The sequence below is a fragment of the Scomber japonicus genome, chromosome 18 (assembly GCF_027409825.1).
Source record: "Scomber japonicus isolate fScoJap1 chromosome 18, fScoJap1.pri, whole genome shotgun sequence".
Taxonomy (NCBI): domain Eukaryota; kingdom Metazoa; phylum Chordata; class Actinopteri; order Scombriformes; family Scombridae; genus Scomber; species Scomber japonicus.
In genome coordinates this window covers 13704129-13722155 of record NC_070595.1, presented here as the reverse complement: position 1 = coordinate 13722155, position 18027 = coordinate 13704129, and the positions used below count along the sequence as shown (strand labels likewise).

General features: G+C 40.9%; 1 protein-coding gene across 3 annotated transcripts; it reads right to left on the bottom strand.

Moving 5' to 3' along the window:
• Positions 1 to 237: 237 nt before the first annotated feature.
• LOC128379009 (nucleus accumbens-associated protein 1) lies at positions 238 to 17419 on the bottom strand. Of its 3 annotated transcripts, none has more exons than XM_053338613.1 (8): positions 17305 to 17419; positions 10986 to 11139; positions 8893 to 9162; positions 7726 to 8356; positions 7379 to 7549; positions 6408 to 6513; positions 6131 to 6228; positions 238 to 4864 (listed from the first exon to the last, which is right to left on the bottom strand). In XM_053338613.1, the coding sequence occupies exons 2-8, from the start codon at positions 11109 to 11111 to the stop codon at positions 4554 to 4556; spliced, it is 1713 nt and encodes a 570-aa protein (XP_053194588.1). In that variant the 5' UTR covers positions 11112 to 11139; positions 17305 to 17419; the 3' UTR covers positions 238 to 4553. The 3 variants fall into 3 exon arrangements, with proteins under 3 accessions (XP_053194588.1, XP_053194586.1, XP_053194587.1); XM_053338611.1 differs by lacking the exon at positions 17305 to 17419 and adding an exon at positions 13777 to 14430; XM_053338612.1 differs by lacking the exon at positions 17305 to 17419 and adding an exon at positions 13777 to 14430 and having other exon boundaries at positions 7379 to 7546.
• Positions 17420 to 18027: the final 608 nt, after the last annotated feature.

The window sequence follows — 18027 nt, the reverse complement described above, 5'->3', positions numbered from 1 at the left end:
TCAAATATTTTATCTATAGGTTTATGAAAATTGTTAATCCCACTGAAGCATGTCAAAAAATAAAAATGTTTATTATATTCCTTCATAATCAAATAAATGTACTTTATTCCAGTTTATCTGTCATTTATGTACTCCACAATCTTTGAGATATGTATGAACAATGACCAGACACCAATCAAGCAAAGAAAGAACAGCACAGTAAAACCCCAGTAAAAAGAAGCCAGAGAGAAATTGTTACAAATCTTTTATTAAGATATTCATTATTTAATCCATTTGGACATTTTCTCTATGATTTATATTTATTTTACAGTCGTTAATGTGCAATTACCTTTGATAATGTTGGGTCACAGTTACAGGGCTTTCACGAAGTTATTGGCACTTGGAACACAAAGAATAGGATGAGCAGTACAGGAGGTCAACTGGCGCTACAGGGTTACAGAGGGCAAGGAGCAGGGCCAAAGACATGGGCAGACCAATTACTGCACGGGTTGTGAAGAAGCGCTGTTTCTGGGTAAATATATACCTCATGCTGCGGGTGCACAACAAACAATCTGACCTCTATGTGTGTGTCTATATATAATATACAGTATTTATCTGTACATGTATATAATCATATTTATATATGTACTGCTTTGTGACAAAAGGTTCCCCATGCCGTGCCACACCTTATCCATTCAAGTGTGTAGGTCTACATGTTTTGTTGAAGTGTAAACACGTACGCTGAAAAGTACAGAAATTTGCTTACAATGTACTACCAAAAAAAAAAAAAAAAGAAGAAGATGATCATGAAAGCTTTCTATAACCACACTCACACCTACTGCTGATGAAGCAATGTGCAAGTACATTGTGAGTGAGGGACGTTTTGGACATGAGAGAACTTAATGTTTAACAATTCCTAAAAAGAAGAGTTAGCCCTGAAAGCTGATTACAGATAAAGACCCCTGACTCATGGTGTCACCTTAATCAACCCCTCCCCACCCAGAAAAAAAAAAAAAATTATACACTGGGTCAACTGACAACACAACAGGCCCTAAGACAATGTCTCTAAGGCAGGATATTATGACTGGGGCAAGGTGCAGTATGGACATTACTTTATCTGAGTAGGACTGCTCTGTTGTTAAAACAAACTAAAACCAATGCTGATTCACTGGTGATATTTCTGCTCTATGACTCAAGAGTAAGTCATTCAGTGTTTCACTGTAACATCGTTACTTTTAGCAGCACATTTCAGGCTTTATTATCTCATGCTCTGAATTGCTTTAAAACATTGTTGACTTTCATTTTAATTTTTTAAGAAGATTTTTTATGGGACATCTGTAATAATGGAACTAATTTCAACTGCTTCCATTTAATTGCTTGAGTAGATACCCCTAAAGGACCTCTGATTAAATTGAGTTAAATAGTCCTCGTGATTAGTCTTTTGGTCCTTCCACTGTGCGCAAAGCAATTTTCTAAGAATCTGAATATATTCTGTTGTGAAAAGTGTTTTGGAGGTTTTGGATTCATGAAAAATAAATTACAAACATTGTCAGTTTGATTCATTTCAAACCTGAACTTTGTATGGATTATGGTAACTTAAACACGCCTGGCAAAGACTAACTACATCTTTTTTTTTTTTTAAAAGAAGAAACGTAATTTGAGTTGTGAGTTCAGGCCCTTATACAATAACCAGCTGAAGCCACTAAGCAAATAAAACATACATGTTATAACTCAGATTTAGCAACGTAAAACCACAACTTTGCTTCCCTCTGTCTCTGAAATGCATGAATAAACTTGTGGAAGTGAAACATGACACCAGCTGCATGGAGGACAGGAAGCACAACAGTCTTCAAAGATACTGAAGAGGTAAGACGGGGGGAGGGGTGCTTGTGTGGCGTCTACAGTCAAATACAAAGCTTACTGAGGTTTTGTTGTCATTTTACACAAGGTACTGCATTTTTACTCTGTCTTCTTATCTCCTGGTTAAACCGTTTAAAGGTGCAGTGTGTAGAATTTAATGGCATCTAGCATAACAGACTTGGTAGAAACGGAGTATAACATTACAAAGTATCTTTTAATCAGGGTATAATCACCTGAAAATAAGAATCATTGTTTTCATTACCATTACCAATGAGCCCTTTATATCTACATAGGGAGTGGGTCCTCTTCCATAGAGCCTGCCATGTTGCACCATAATGTTTCTACAGTAGCCCAGAATGAACAAACCAAACTGACTCTAGAGAGGACCTTTTGCATTTTTCATGATTTTTGCAGCGGCCGTAGATTCTCCTACTGGCTTGAAAGGAGGGGGGGTGTATTCAGTTGTTTGCCATCTGCAACCTCACCACTAGATGTCAATAAATCCTACACAATAGCCCTTTAAGTAAAGTTGCCCTAGTACATTTAAATACAGATGGAAATAGAGAGAGCTATATCCAACATGATCTGGTTATTTTCTCTATGAGATTAATTTGACTGACATTTAAGAATGCTTTTTCCAATTAGAGAAAGCAGTCAGTTGTCTGCGAGAGCATTTTAGGTTTTCCTACAAACAGTATTAGAACACATTCCTCCGTCAAACCATTTTCACTTTTATCCACCTGCATCAGGAATAATAAATCCCCTGTGCTGACCTCTGATCTGCAGGCAGGTCAACATGCTTTCAAAAAGGTTTCTAGCAAACACAAACTTGCACATAAAAAGGTCAGTTGTTGACATTTCATCATGACCAAACTCATCCAGCAACAGAAAGGAAGAACACTTGGGTTTTAACTCAACAGTCTTCTTGATTATTTACAGTAGGAGTTTGTGCCACTTCTAAACAAGAAACACAGGCAGACATGGAGAAAAAAAAAAGACAAATTCCACCTAAAGGTTCAATTGCTACACAACATTTCTCAAAAAGGTGCATGAACCACTGGTTCTTCTCATTAAGGTGCTAAAACCTCCACTCTACCTCTTATGGAAGGTGCAAACCAAAATAAACTCCAAAATAAAACTGTCATCAGGCATTTTGAATTTCCATATTAAAGAGGCTTTTCTACAACATGGAAATACATTAGATACATGAATAAACCACATACCAAAACATACAGCCGTGCAATACAGACTCTCCTTCTTTACACACACATGGATAATACCATGAAACCTGTTTGCTTAATAAAAGCAATATTGCCTCCTTGACATCACTGTACCCACCAAGGTTGAGTTTATTAATTTCATTTAAAAGGCACGTTCCAATATTCCCTAAATATTTCCTGTGGCTTCTGTGATTCCACAAAATGCCAGCAGGCTTTTTTGTATTTTAATAATTTCAGTACAAAGAAGAAACTAGCGAGTGTCCAGACCAAGAGAACTTTTACATTTCTACTAGTAATTGTCAGAATTGTGGGCAAATGTTTTATCATAGGAGGCAAACGTTCACAACCTTACAAGAAATGGTTATTATAGACAACAGTCAAGCCAGCTGAATCAGTCTTATTATTCCTTCTAAGCTAGTGAACAGAAGATGAAATGCTTCAAATTTAGCAGTTCAACTGCTCATTCCATCACTCTGCACTGTAAAATAAAGATAAAAATAAATGACTGTGGGTCCTATGACAAGACTGCTTTATTATACTCCTTTTTTCTGCAAAAATAGCACTTTTCCTTATTTGTCAAGACCTCTTTCAATAAAACATGAAGAATTTTTAAAACAATCCCTACCACTCTCTCTGCTCACACCATTCAAGGCGTGGGCACTTGTATAAATATAGTTTGTCTTCTAAAAATATGACCATCTTTTGATTACCTGTTGTCCTTAAAATTTCTTTACAATCATCTCAATAAAAAGCTTCCCCTTTTCATTCTGAATCACTTTTTCCGTTTAAACATGCTAAAAATATAGAAACCAGAGAAAGATGAGATATATTTATATAAGACACCGCAGAGTGAAACACTCAGGTGGAGAGAGATTTTCTCTGGTCTTAAGAAGGGTGAGGTGGGATGGAAGAATACTTGCAGGGCGATGAGTGGAATATGCAAGGGGAGGAAGAACAGGTAGTGTTAATTCATTTTAATAATGTAACTGTTTTAAATTTACTGGTAGTTTTTTTGTTTTTGTTTTTTTTTTCCCGAGGCTGGAACACAAGTTGTCAGGCTTGCATAGAGAAAAATGCCACTGACACTTACATTCAATATACTCGCCACCTCTCCTCTCTGCCTGTCCATCCATCCTCAGGCTGCACTATCAGCTCCCCCCACCACCCGCACATCAGGGAATGTATTTAATATGCAACAGTAGATGCACTTACACACCTTAAAAAGACAAGGGGAGGCAGAGGGCAGTTAGGAGAAAACTAAACACCCTCTTACTCTCTCCCTTTTCTCTACTAACTCCATTGTACAGTCATGAAGCAAAAAATTTTAATTTTCACGTCCTGGTTACATCAGGTCAACAGCTGTCGACCCTTGCAGTGTAGTATAGACAGTCAGATGTAAGAAATCAGCGTGGGCCAAAGAGTGAGGAGGCAAGCAGAACTGGGGAATACTTGTATGTGTGTCACCAAATTTCAACTTTCCTCCGGACACAGTGTTCAAAATAATGGTCCTCCATCCCCTCCCACACCTGGTAGTGATTCACCTGAAGAGCCACCTGACTCCATGCCGGCACCGCCAGCAGCCTCCAGAGTGGTAGGGTCAAATGCCGGATCGCCCCCCAAGGTGTCGTCCTCCGCCTTTACGCCGTCTGGAAGGAAAGCGGTGTAGGCGTCGCTGTCGGCCATCAGCAGCTTCAGCTTGGGGATCCAGCTCTTACGGACCACGCGGCGAGCGTTGGTGCACATGTCAGCCGCAATGGCGTTCATCTCACTCTCTTTGAAGCTGGTGGCAAAGTTCTGGCAATAAACTGATAGGAGGAAGGGAAAAGACAATAGCTAAAGCAGATCTGCCAGAATGAAAAACCAAAGGGACATTACTACCTACTTCTGTAATTTCCATGAGATTTATTGATATATCCTCACAAAACAAACCCTAAACAGCCTCCATCATACAGTAGATGCTTTACAGTAAGTTGATCTATATTTTGTATATAGGAAATGACTTTCGACAATTGTTTGATCTACAACTACATACTGGGTCATTATCTTCTATTAAGTTAATAATTAAAATTTCTCTCTCAGTTTGTATTGCATATTAGCCTGATTGAAATTCTACTACATTTAATCTGTTTTATGTTTCAAACCTATGTGCCTTGACCCTGACAAATCAGTGATTCTTTGATGTTTTGTGTTCTTCGAGGGAAATGGTGTGATTTTAATGGGATACATTACTTAATGACCAATGTGTGGCATTGGTGTGGTTTTAAAATGTTGTTCACTTCATCTACTTGCAAGTTGCAGAGATGAGAGACTATCAAAGCTCCTTCTTCTCACACCACAACATTTGCAGTATTGATACTTGAGTTTTGCTGGGGCTTCAATACTTCCTGTTTACAAGGTTAGACAGATGCAGATTTTACCCACATATAGGATTACACCCAAAGCTTTTACTGTGCATGTACAATTCTGAATAAGCTGTCACTTAAAAAATCCTCCCCAGATTGGTGTTCCCCAAAATTTCCTGCATTCTTACACTTACAGTGATATACTTTATAACTATCTCCATACAGTTAAATTAAGAGGACTTAAAAAAAATAAAGAATAGAGACACTGAATAATACTTATACTCGTAAATTGAACAATTTAGAGACTTAAAATATGCCCTATTGTCCTGTAAGGGAATCTGTCTTGTAAGGTCTCTCTGTAAGGTTGATTCACGGAGTTATCTGAACAGCCGAAATACACCAAGCACAGTGTGTGGCCGTGCTGCGACAGATGTGTTGGGCCACGAGTTACATGTGATTTCTGATTAAAACTCTTTTTTCATTAACATCTGAACACATATAGACCTTACTATACTGAATATCACCTAATTTTGCAGTTGACATTCAGTTTAGGGGTGAATGTTGCTATCTAGTGGCCACTGTGAGTCATTACGTAATCCTAATCATAAAAGGAGAAGAAGGTAGAAAGTTATACTCAATTTGCACATTCATGTTTCATAGTTGAATGAACTAAGACCAATTAAAAACCAATTATTAAATTTAGCCAAGATGTGCTTTACAAATACTCACATTTGACTGCATGCAGTACTCTGTTGTCCAGGGGCTTGCGGCTCGGGTCATTGGTGGAAGAGCGGATGCCTGTTCCACAGCTGTTGGCCAGAGTATTCCTGATACATCAAATAAAGAATGAGTTTCATAGAACAGATGAAAACAAAAATAGTTATTTTCTTCCTACAGTACGCCAGCAGATAAAACAATACTTTAATTTCTATATTAAAACTCACTTTACATAAGAAGTCAAACACTTGCAGAAATAGATTTAGAATCGCAGACAGAAGGAACAAACCTGTCAAAGAAGGCGGCCAGCAGCCTCCTCAGCAGCACCTTGTGTCTGGTCCCTGCGCTCACGTGACAGTTCATTAGCTGGGCTCGTGATATATACACAGAAGTACCTGGTTGATGCACATGCAAAGAATATCAACAATCCATAAATAAATGAGCATCATTGGTACGTATCACTGATCATTCATTTACTGACTCTATTTATGATATTTTTGACTGGTTTGAATTCAGGTTTTGTGGGTCCTACTGTTTATACAACTTTACTGGTTTGGAGTATACTGTATGTTAAATATTGGGGACATAGACAGAAAATGAGGAGACTATTTAAGTCTTTTGTTCTGCTTTTTAAAAAAAATCATCATAGTTTTGAGTCTGTATCACAGATAAGAAAATTGTATTCATTTTCATATTATGTAACACACAATACATATCTTTTCTTACATTTTTGACCTTTCTGATTTATTATTAAACTACTCTAAAATACTTGCCAGCTGGCTTATGTTAATTCCCTCCTGTTCTTCCACTTTTAATCACATTCTTTCAGTCACCCACACAAAGGCACACAATATATTGCAAAGTATGTAACAATGCTTGTAAGGTAACACAGACACTGTCACAGGATGTCCTTGACATAAACACTGAGTCACATGTGCAGTGTTGCCGCATAATCCGCATGCCAATGCCAAGTCCGGTCATTTGAGGACAGCCTCTTCTAAATATGTGTACTGTATACATATCACTGCTGTCGGCCTTGTCCTGTTTAGATTTCCTGTATATTGGTATATTGCGCATGTCTGATTATTTTATTATTTATTTGTACTTTTGTATCATTATACTTGTGCACTCCAAATGTCTACAGTCCTAGAAAAATATTGAAAGACAGTTGTTTACATTTTAAAATCCCCTCTTACACAGATGTCTGTTTTTTTTAGGACAGGTTTCTTTGAGAGCACAAACACTGTCTTTCACACATACCTGAGACTAACTCTAGTTTCTCAGCAGGGTCTCCTTCCTCATACAGTTTGGGGTGACAGCGGTTGCCTATCTGAGCGATGAGTTCTGCGGGAAGACACGTTAGGTCTCGGCCTCGCATCCGACCCCGTGTCTCTGTGTGGTCTGGTAGAGCCTCTACCCGCTCGCCAGCTGCTGGGGAGACAATACTGTAAAATTAGAATAAAACCATATCACTCTTCCACACAGTCCTCATGAGTGTAGAGAGCAATGCCAGCTCAAACCAGAAATATATCAAATATTTGCTTTAACATCAGTAGAGAGGATAAAAAAGACGACAATATGTCTTGATGTGTTACTGATGTGATTACCTGCAGCTCCCATGTTGAGCATGCTGTACATGGTATACATGTTGCAAATTTGCCTGTATTGCTCTTCTGCACATTCATCGGTCCCCTCTTCCTCTTCTTCATCATCATGGTAGCTGATGGGTGAGTCACTGGCATAGGTGCTCAAGGTGCCGGGGCTGGCACCCTCTGATGTGCCAAGACCTGCTGCAGAGCTCCCATTGGTGCCAGCGTTGCCACTGAGTCCGCCACTAGCCACCATGCCTGCCAGACTGGTAGCTGTGGCCCCCATACCCATGGCAAGTCCAAGGGCTCCAGGGCTCTGGATGGCACTGCCCCGCACCGCCTCTTGGGAATAACGGGCCGCCTTCCTGGCCCCCCCTCCTCCCCCTGAGCCTGCTCCACCTCCGTCTCGGCTGCTGCCGCCCTCCCACAGCCGCTTGGCTACAGGAGTGCAGACCACCGAATACGGAGCGGCTGCTTCTGGTTGGCTAGCTGGCTGCTCTGTCTTAACTCGTGATACCAAGGGGAGCGGCGTCAAGCAGGAGGTGGGCCGGGCTGCATTGTTATTGGTCTGCGTTACAGGGCTCTGGGGCTCAGAAGGTGGGGCCTCCTCTGCGTGAAGACCCTGGGAGTCGCAACTGGGGGAGGAGACCTAAAAATGAATGTAAACATCAATGTTTTGTCAGCATGTATGAACACAATGGTGTACCAACAGATAAGTAAGCATTCATCCTTGGGTTAGTTCATGAGTACTTTTAACACTTTGTAAATTCCAGTTATTTGACTGATGACAAGGTATGTCAGCAACTGGTGTAATTGGTATATTGCTATTAAATTTACTCGATGCATACCTCCCCCCTCACAATTGACCCCTTCCCACTTTAGTTAAACTGTGAACGCAGTATATATTTCAGAACTGTTTAAACTAAAATAGGAACTTGACTTTAAATGGTGAATTCACCCAAATATCAAAAAACAAATCCCATACTTTTGTAATAGAGTTTCGGTTTAGTTTGACTTGTTTTTCATTTTTAACTCTAATTGATATAAATGGTATTCGGTATACTCAAACCACAGGAAACTTGAACGTGAAAAACTCAAAAGCCTCTTTTCTCTTTTTCGGATAATATGTCCCTGTTAGTCTGTTACTTTACTTGCTTTGACAAGTTTTTACTGAAAACTATTTACCTTCAGGAAGAATTCGGTGCCTTTTTCCATGATCTGCTGAATCTGTAGGAAGCCGGCAGTATACATGAGGAGAAACTGGTCTCCCACTGTCATGCTGAGCCGGCCTGTATAGCAGAAGGATAGAATCTGCTGGAAGCTCTGGGGCTGCACTGCCGGCGGGAGCTCAACTACTGTTGGGCTCGTTTCATTGCTGCTAGCACCTCCACTATTGCTGCTACTGAAAAGGTCCCGAAAATATGAACTGCTAGCAGCCAGCACAGCTCGATGTGCCTAAAACACAAGAAGAGAAGGAAGGCGTCCTATTAGAAGATTTTTAGAGTAGAATTATTTTAGATGTAGGATCTTAGACTTAGGGGCATTTTCTCTCTTGTCTCATTTAATGATTTAAACTGAAACTGAATTTCTAAATTCACAATCCCTGAAACACAGGGATTGGCTGCTGCTGGGGTCAAACCTGACACAGCTTAAGTCAGTACTTCAACCAAGGTATTTGTGGTGAATGATACCCATGCAGGCTTCCTTGATATGAAGACAGGGAAGATCATAATAAACTAATGTACCAATGTATTTACAGTAACAGAACTAAAACTAGACTATTTCTAATACCTTGTTTTGCTTAGTGCAAGAATTTACTCTACAAAACAAACCCAAAAAGTATATGATAACACAGTAAGCCAAGCCTTTCAAATAAATCAGTGTTACATTTTGTCTTTATGTATAAACAGCTGTACAAGAACTGTGCAAATATAAAATACAGTTTAACACTGACAGAGTATACATTCAATTAAGTAAAGAAGACAAACATGAAACCATGAACTGTTGGAAAATTCAATTTAGTTAGTAGTTAAATATTGAGTTTTAATGCCTAGCTATATTTTTTCTGTAGTTATTTAATAACTCTTGAATATTATACACAGACAGGTGACAAATTAGAGGAAAAATCAACATACAGTGTATTAGATTGGTGTTGGGCCACCACATGCTGACTAAACAGCTTCATTGCATCTTGGCATTGATTCTACAGTCTCTAAACTCAACTGAAGAGATGAATACCATTCTTCCAGAAGATAACTTCCTTATTTGGTATTTTGATGATGATGTTGGAGAGCTCTGTCAAACACATCTGTCCAAAATCTCCCATAGGTGTTGAATTGGGGTTGTGGTGATCACTCAGAACATCTCTGTATTGATTTGCAGTGACCTTTCCCTCTAAGGGGGCAAGTGGACCCAAACTATGCCAGCAAAATGCCCCCCGCAGCATAACAGAGCCACCAGATCCCCTCACTGTAAGGGTCAAAGCATTCAAACCTGTACCAAATTTTTCATTTAATTTGTCACTCGTCTGTATAGATGTATTATAAAGTACTGATTTGGAGTTGTCTCAGTGTTGTTGGTAAGTACTGGAATGAAAATCTGCACACTGTGAAAGTGTATCAACATTCGTGGTTGGATGATGCATAGATCACCACTGCTAAAAAGTTACAAAATAAGAAAAGTTACAACAGCTGCCCCCACGTTGATACTTTCCAAACAGCACTTCTTATTAAGTTTATTTTCCTGCAATCCTGCATGCTCCAAAATGGCTGCCATAGAGCCACAAAAATAACTGTTTACACCATGGATGTATTAAAAAGAACTGGATACTGAACTCAAAGTACACCCTGTTCATTCCTATGAAAGTTGCTCAGTGACGCCTGAAGCCAAAAATTAGACCCCTGCAAAATGATTTGTTTTATTATCAGAATTTTCTCCATTCAGTCAGATAACCTCTGCAAAGTCTAGAAGAGCCACACTATTTTTTTTTATCCCCATTCAAGTGAGCAGCGAGCCAACTGGAAGTTAGTCCGCTTGGCCAGTTGAAGTCTCTAGTGCAAATCAGGAAGCATGAGTAACATTTAGGTAAATTCTTTACAGTGGCTGATTTTTTTGGCTTCATGTGTTACTGAGCAACTTTCATAGGAATTAATGGGTTGCCATCTTTGAGTTAGGTATTAAGTTCTTCCCAGTACATCCACGTTGACACCTAGACCTTCAACGCCAAAGTGGAACAGCCATTGCAAAAACACAATAATAACTTGCTGTCTCATCAGTACCTTGAAGGCATGCCCCTTGACCACCACGGAGACGTCACAGTAGAGGCCCTGCAGCCGTTGCTCATTCAGACACTCTAAAACATTGTTGCCAAAGTTTGGGATCGCCATCTGCAGGGTCTGGGCCATGGTGCGCCTACGCACACCACCAAAGGGTCTTGGGACAGAAAGAGAGGCAGAAACAAAGAGTGTGAGAAAGGAAGGGATAAGTGACAAAGTTACACCCCATCCCACACAAAACTCTGTAGAATACTGGTTATTAAACATGGGTTCAACTTCACTTGAACCTTCACCACCAGATTTTTCTGTTTTTGGTCTATATTTGTAGAGCTGCAATAATTATTTGATTTACACATTCTGTAAAAGTAATGAACGATCAAATGGCTGGTTTATCATTTTAATACGAGATTGCGGAAGTAAGATAATTGCCTTTACCTTGATGCTGTGTGTATTAGAGAGGAATGCTCTTTTGTTATTGTTTAGAGGCACAATGCTCCATACACATTCTGGTTTAGGTCCAAATTAGGTAGATGATCTTGGTTTTGGGATGAGAATAACATAGTAAGATGTTGAGTCTTTTATGGCTTGAGGCCCACACTTCCTTGTGTCTTGGGGATGTATAACTGTCGTGTATACATGTGTATGCAGATGCATGTCTCACAGTAATTTGCCATTGGCTATAATCATATAATCTGATACGTATGACCAGTCAAAGACAATTTCTTTGTTCCTTCATAAACTATAATAGATTAGGTTTCCTCTTTGCTCATTGAGACAAGCTGATGTCAGTCTTTGGGCCCCATCTTGCGGTTGGCGCACAGCGGATGGCGCATGTGTCTTTGTTAGTTTCCCCCGATGTTATCATTTTCTCGCCCTGCACCCACGTTGTCTAAATAGCAAATGCACTTGCACCAGTTTGTGCGCCTGTGAGTGTGTTGGTCTCAAAATGAGGTGTGGTCAGGCGCATTGGTGGCACGTTGCTATTTTGAGGCAGAGGAAAGCGATTATGCTACTGACCAAAAAAAAAACAGGTCTAAAGTCACTGGCACATATGTTACTGTTATTTAAGGGGCGCATTATTAAGAGTCCAATATGATCCTATATAGGGGGGTATATAGGCGCAGACACTGTGCTTGTTACGCACACGGACGTGCAGCAACACACAAACATGCAAAACATCACTAATAAAAAGGACCACAATGTGAATTCGTATTATGATGTACATCAACATATTAAAAATGCATGTCATATTAGTTAGTCATAATATTTATCAGATTTAATTAATTGTGAAAAATGGAGAGTGCCGCTGTGGACAGTCCTAACAACCTATGAAAGTCTGTAGCCTCTGAGATGTTGCACAGAGCGCAGTGCCATTACGCACAGCCACTCACTGTTTATTAAATCAGCTGATGACACCAGGCTGCTGCACACCTCTACACTCATCAGACTGGTTGGTTATATCTCCATATTCTTCTTTTATATGAATTAAATGTGAGGTTAGCAGCTCATCAGCCAACTTTCTTTTCAGCAAAAGTAACTCATGTTATATTATTGAAACGCATTGCTGGGTAAATGCACAGTTATAATAGCAATCCACCAAAGTGACAGCGCTCCTGGATGTTAAAGGGAATGGGAGATGACACATCATGATTGGTTTACCGTGTGTTACGCCCAAAACACACGTATGATTAATGAGGGGACTTAAGCCCGACCCTTTTAGACCATGCGCCTGGAGCAGTGACCATTTTCCGCCGTTAAAATAGCAAAAGTGGATTTGGACACGCCCCAAAGGCACTTGCGCCACACGCTTCACGCCATGTTCTATAGATCGTTAAAATAGGGCCCTCTGTGTGTGTGTGTGTGTGTTTAATGTTTCCTTATTGTATTGTATTGTATTGTATTATAATATTCTTTTAATCTTCAACCCAGCAGTGTTTTGTGTATTAGTTTACATGCGTGTTTAGTGTTTTCAGACAATTTCCACAACAATTCAATCAACAGAAGATTAATGTCCAACTATTTTGATCAAATAATAATTGATCCAAGCCCATTTTAAAGAAAAATGCCTAAATGATCTGATTCCAACTTCTCAAATGTGAATATTTTCTGGTTTCTTCAGTCCTCTAGGATTGCAAACGGAATATCTTTAAATTGTAGACTAAGACATCTTAGTTTGCATCTAAGGCTTTGGGAAAAAGAAATTGACATTTTACAGTATTTTTTGAAATGTCCAATCGATTCATTGAGAAAATGAAAACTGTTTCGTTGTAGCGCTAGATATTCGTTTTCTTGGGCAGTAACCATGGGTAGAACTGTTTGTACCCCACCAGATCTCAGCCTGTGTTTGATGAGGACTGACTTTGTGAGATTCTCCATAAAATAACTGTATAAAGTCATTACTCTGTTCAGACACAGGTTACAGTACTTTATCCCTGGTGCAATAACTTGGCCAGGCCTATTCAGAAGAATGGCAAAAACTGTTTGATCCTGGGATGTTTCTTTGGTGTGGGGGGTACAAGTAGGCAATCTGAGGAGGGGGAGGTGTTATATAGCATGTCTATGTTAAATGACAAACGACTCAAGAAGTAGGCGCCTGAAGCAAAACAGATGAGGAATCTTAGACTCTAATATTAAAGGTAGAGTCAGTGATTCTAATACAGTACACTTTTTTGTCAAATGATCTCCTCAGGGTCCCTTTGCTGCCCCTTCCGTGTGTGAAAAAAAAATCTTACGTTCATACACAGCCCTGGCTCTGTAAATGGGCATTTAAACACAGTGGCTTGGAGTTACTCACACAACACTATTCATGCCAATCAGCAACAGGTCATGGTGGTCATGCACAGGACAGGGGGAAGTCATGAGAGCAGCTGTCTGTGTGAGGACATGACAATCTCCCGTCTCCAGCACCAGTTGAATGGTGGGGGATGGATGGCAAAGTGGAGAAAAAGAAGATGTGGCCAATTCATATAGTAAGTGTTGTCTCACAGCACAGATTCACTTCCATTTTATTACATCAAACCATATTCAGATTTAATGTGGATTGCTGTAATCAATCCACATTAAATCTGATATATTCTCACAGAGAGACTGCACATTAATTTGCACTCCGAGTCTGTTTCTGTCATGTCTAGTGAAGCAAAATCTGAACAGATAGTTGTTTAAATCACACAAATATCCCGCTGTAAGTGTGTAGAACTTATTAACCATATCAATGGATCAATAAACACTATTGATTTATTCCCATGGAGTTGACATGCAAACTATTTTAGTTCAGTAAATTACTGCGGTCAGTCAGCCTGGTGACGGCAGTTTATCCAGCCACCGTCCTCTCAGCTCCTCAGGAGCTGCAGTTGACAGACGGCTGCTTCCGTGGACAGAGACACTCAATGCAGGTCTACTGATAAGGGGCAAGGCCACAGAGATGGAGAGTGTGGAGGGACTGTGTTCACATGAGACATCATCACCCCTGCTTGTGATAATGTGTGAGAGAAACAGAAGTGAATCCGCCATATTTCTCTTTTTGTCATTACCTTGGCAAAATGCGTCCATGAATTTGGGGGGGGTGTGGAGCTTCTGAAGGAGCATGAAGGGACAGGTATTTTTTTGTGTGTTCAGTTCAAATATCAAAGATCTTTCTACAGAATTACGGACTCTTCCTTTAGTGGATGAAATAAAACGGTTGACAGTTGTTCTGAACACATACTAAATCCAATGGAAATTATTTTTTTTATCACTGCAAGGCCAAATTATCCATCCTGAAATGCCTCTATTCTGTAGAAAACTAGTCCTGAATAATAATTACATCCCTTGGCATATCCAGTTGACATAGGCCACAAATATTTCTTCACACAGTCCTACTGAGAGTTTCTGTCTGGCTCACAGAACGCTGATATTTGAACCAAAGTTTTGTTTAAAGATTCATGGATAATCTGCATTGCATTAATCCTATACGTCACCTCAGCCTTGGAGTGGTTGTTATTGCCAGGAGCAGGCTCAGTAAAAGCCTTTTTTTATTTTCTGTTCTCTACAAGCTATAAAATTCAGTGTCCTCAGATAACTGGGTCATGTTCTGTTATTCTATGTGTGAATGTGTGGCCTAAACAAACAGCGCATAGTATGTTTCCGTTAACTTTTATAAACAGTCAAAGGCAAACATACCCCCCTGCCCTGCACCCTCTTGAAGATTCCTATATTATGTCTGTCAATATTAAATTAGAGTGAACCAACGTTCGCCCTGCTGTGGATATGAACATTTTGTGCAGGAAACTGCTTCGTACTTTAAGATAACTTCTTATTCAGTGACAGGATATGTGATGACACAATGCAGAAATCCTAACCAATATATTTTTTTATGTTTCTGAATATGTAAGAGTAACATGAAGAGGAATCAAGGGACTCGCATGTAAACGCCCGAGGTACTGTCTGTGCCCATGATTGTTTTTGATTTTATGTTTATATTGTCTTGTTGTATATGTTGCATGTGGTGACTATTGTAGTTTCTATCTATCTATTAACTTATTAACTATATTAACCTCATAATACAACAGATCACACAGATAAACACTTGGCTATGTAAAGCAGTGGAGAGCTGAGGGTACAGTCCTGCACTGCAAAAGTGTGCATGCATAGCCTAGATAAAGCTACTTTTCACACGGATGCTTTACCACTTTAAAGTGTTGCATGAATGCACGCTGCAAAAACACATACACATACACACACACAAACACAAATACACAGAAACCTACCAATACCAAACAAAGACAATCTCTGACACTGAGAACAAACTGATTGAAGCCCACCCTGTGAGAGGCATACAACTAACTTTGGTGTGACTGACTGATGAGGGCCAGAGAGAGCCGCCCCATCATATCCAAAGCCTTTCATTTGGGACCTAGCCAAGCTCCAGGGTAAAGAGAAATGCTCTCTTTGTCTCCGTCTCACTCAAGCTCCCTCTCCCTCATACTAAAACACAGATGCGCACACACAAACTCAAACAAACCCACAAAAGGCACACTGACTCACACACAGGCATTAGACAATACTGCTTGTTTACAGTTTGGCGAGCCGCAGTAAGCACACATGCGTGCACATAAAGACACACAAACACTGGGCTGAGAGCAGGGTGTGTTTGCACAGTTTGCCCTGACAGTGAAAGAGAATGTGACTGTGTGTGCTTGTGTGTGTGTGTGTGTGTGTGTGTGTGTGAGTGTATGTGTGAGTATGTGTGTGTCTGCATGTGTGTCTTTATGCAGCAAGGAGGGGCAGTAGGGCTCGCAGAGATGAGAGGGATCATCTCAGGTCATTCTTCCAGTAAATGTATAGAGTGCAGCCATTGTGAAAGAATGAAATACACCCGAAATCACCCCTGTGGTGTAGATCTCATACCAACCAGCCTAAAGAGGAAAGTAGGTCAAACAAGCAACATAGTTAAGACCTTAGACTTTTCATAGTGAGCCTTAAGAATGGTTTGCCCACATTCAAAGGGATTACATTATGTTATGATAAGAGGGCTTCAACAACATATTTCAGTATTTAGATTGTCTGACAACTTTCCAGTTTATCCAGTTTGAATACAGCAAGGACTTTTACAATGCTATGAGGGTGATTACTGTAGAGTCATTGGTGCAGCTGGCACACAATGCTTTCCCTCTATAGGCATTTCCTGGTTCTCAAGTGCCCATGCCTGCATGGCTGTGGTAGGCTGCTCCTATCAAGTCAAGACAGTACATGCAGGATTATTCTTAACAGGGAAGACTCTGGATAGGTAAATAAGCACAGATATTAAACGTCTCAAAACTTCTTAACTCCATACATTATTACTTAAACTGTGTTCAAATACCTGTGCGGAAATATTTAAACCTTTAAAAAGGTGGCGGGTAAAATAGATAGGACCGCGCCGTGTGCCAGTCTAGCAGCCGGGACTTCTCTGTCTGCTGGCATCGGAGCCGGGAGGCGCCGGGAGGGGGGCGACACTGGCTGGCAGCAAACGCCGGTGATACCCCGGCAAGGGCGACGGTGTGTTACTGTTGACGTGCTATCAAATGACATACCAGTACATTTATCTAAAACTATTTCAGCGTATTAGGGTTGTCGTTATTTGTCCTCCTGTCCCCTGAGGCTGATAACGCTGAAATGTTTGATGCCCTCCTCTCCCATCCGCAGCAGGCCTATAAAGGTGGCTAATGGCTAAGCTAACAGCACTGTTAAATATTTTGGGTTCGCCCCGGCGCACCATCCACCTCATGCACACTCAGCCGAGCTGCACAATGTCAAGCATTTCCGCGATAGTCCCCCCACTCAAAAGATAAACAGTGACACTTACTGCCTGTGTGGACGAGGTAGCGGTGCGGCGACGCCGGTTGTCAAGCCCAAAATGTTGCTTATTTAAATTTTTTGGTGATGGGGGAAATCGCTCCCCCTGCCATTCTCCATTCTACCGACATCAACAGGTCATCCCAGGACACGCAGCAGCTGAGGGCGAGCCAGACGGAACCAGTGCGGCACGGAGCGGGGGGGGCGGGGCTCGCGAGGGGGGCGGGGGGGGGCACACACAACAAGGCACAATTCTTTACAACCGGCGCTCGCAAGGGCTGACGTGCCAAAAAAAAAAAGACCTGACTGCCATCGCATTTTCGCATATTTGCAAGACCTTCATGAAAGTAAAGATTAAGTAACTGACACCACACTCTGCGCTGATAACAGGCAACACTTTACTGTTTTGAGAAGGCTTAAGTGAAGAAAGTTTAGGATCACCCCCTACTTATCCCCAAACTTTAATTGTCCCGTGCCTGATCGTTCGACCCACATCCATCGGCACAGACCCCTCCCCCTTCACCTCTGCCGCCGCCGGTAGATCCTGAGACGACCCCCGGCAGGACGCCTCGCACAACGGCAGACAAGAAGACACTCACCACCCCCCCTCGTTTGGGAAGTTGATCTGGAGCGATGGTTCAAAGGAGGAGACGCAGCGCTCTCTCTCCCCGCTTTCCCTTGCTCCAGGCAGCCATTCAGTGTGAGTGAGACGCCGATAGCAGAGCCATCGAGG

What these genes read in the sequence shown, in the direction of transcription:
- LOC128379009 (XM_053338611.1), bottom strand. Translation starts at nt 13,841, where the DNA reads ATGACTTCCCCCTGTCCTGTGCATGACCACCATGACCTGTTGCTGATT. An exon ending in GCACCGAATTCTTCCTGAAG is followed by an intron (nt 8,357 to 8,892) that starts GTAAATAGTTTT and finishes ATTCATTTTTAG; the next exon opens with GTCTCCTCCCCCAGTTGCGA. An exon ending in CTGGCCGCCTTCTTTGACAG is followed by an intron (nt 6,229 to 6,407) that starts GTTTGTTCCTTC and finishes TTGATGTATCAG; the next exon opens with GAATACTCTGGCCAACAGCT.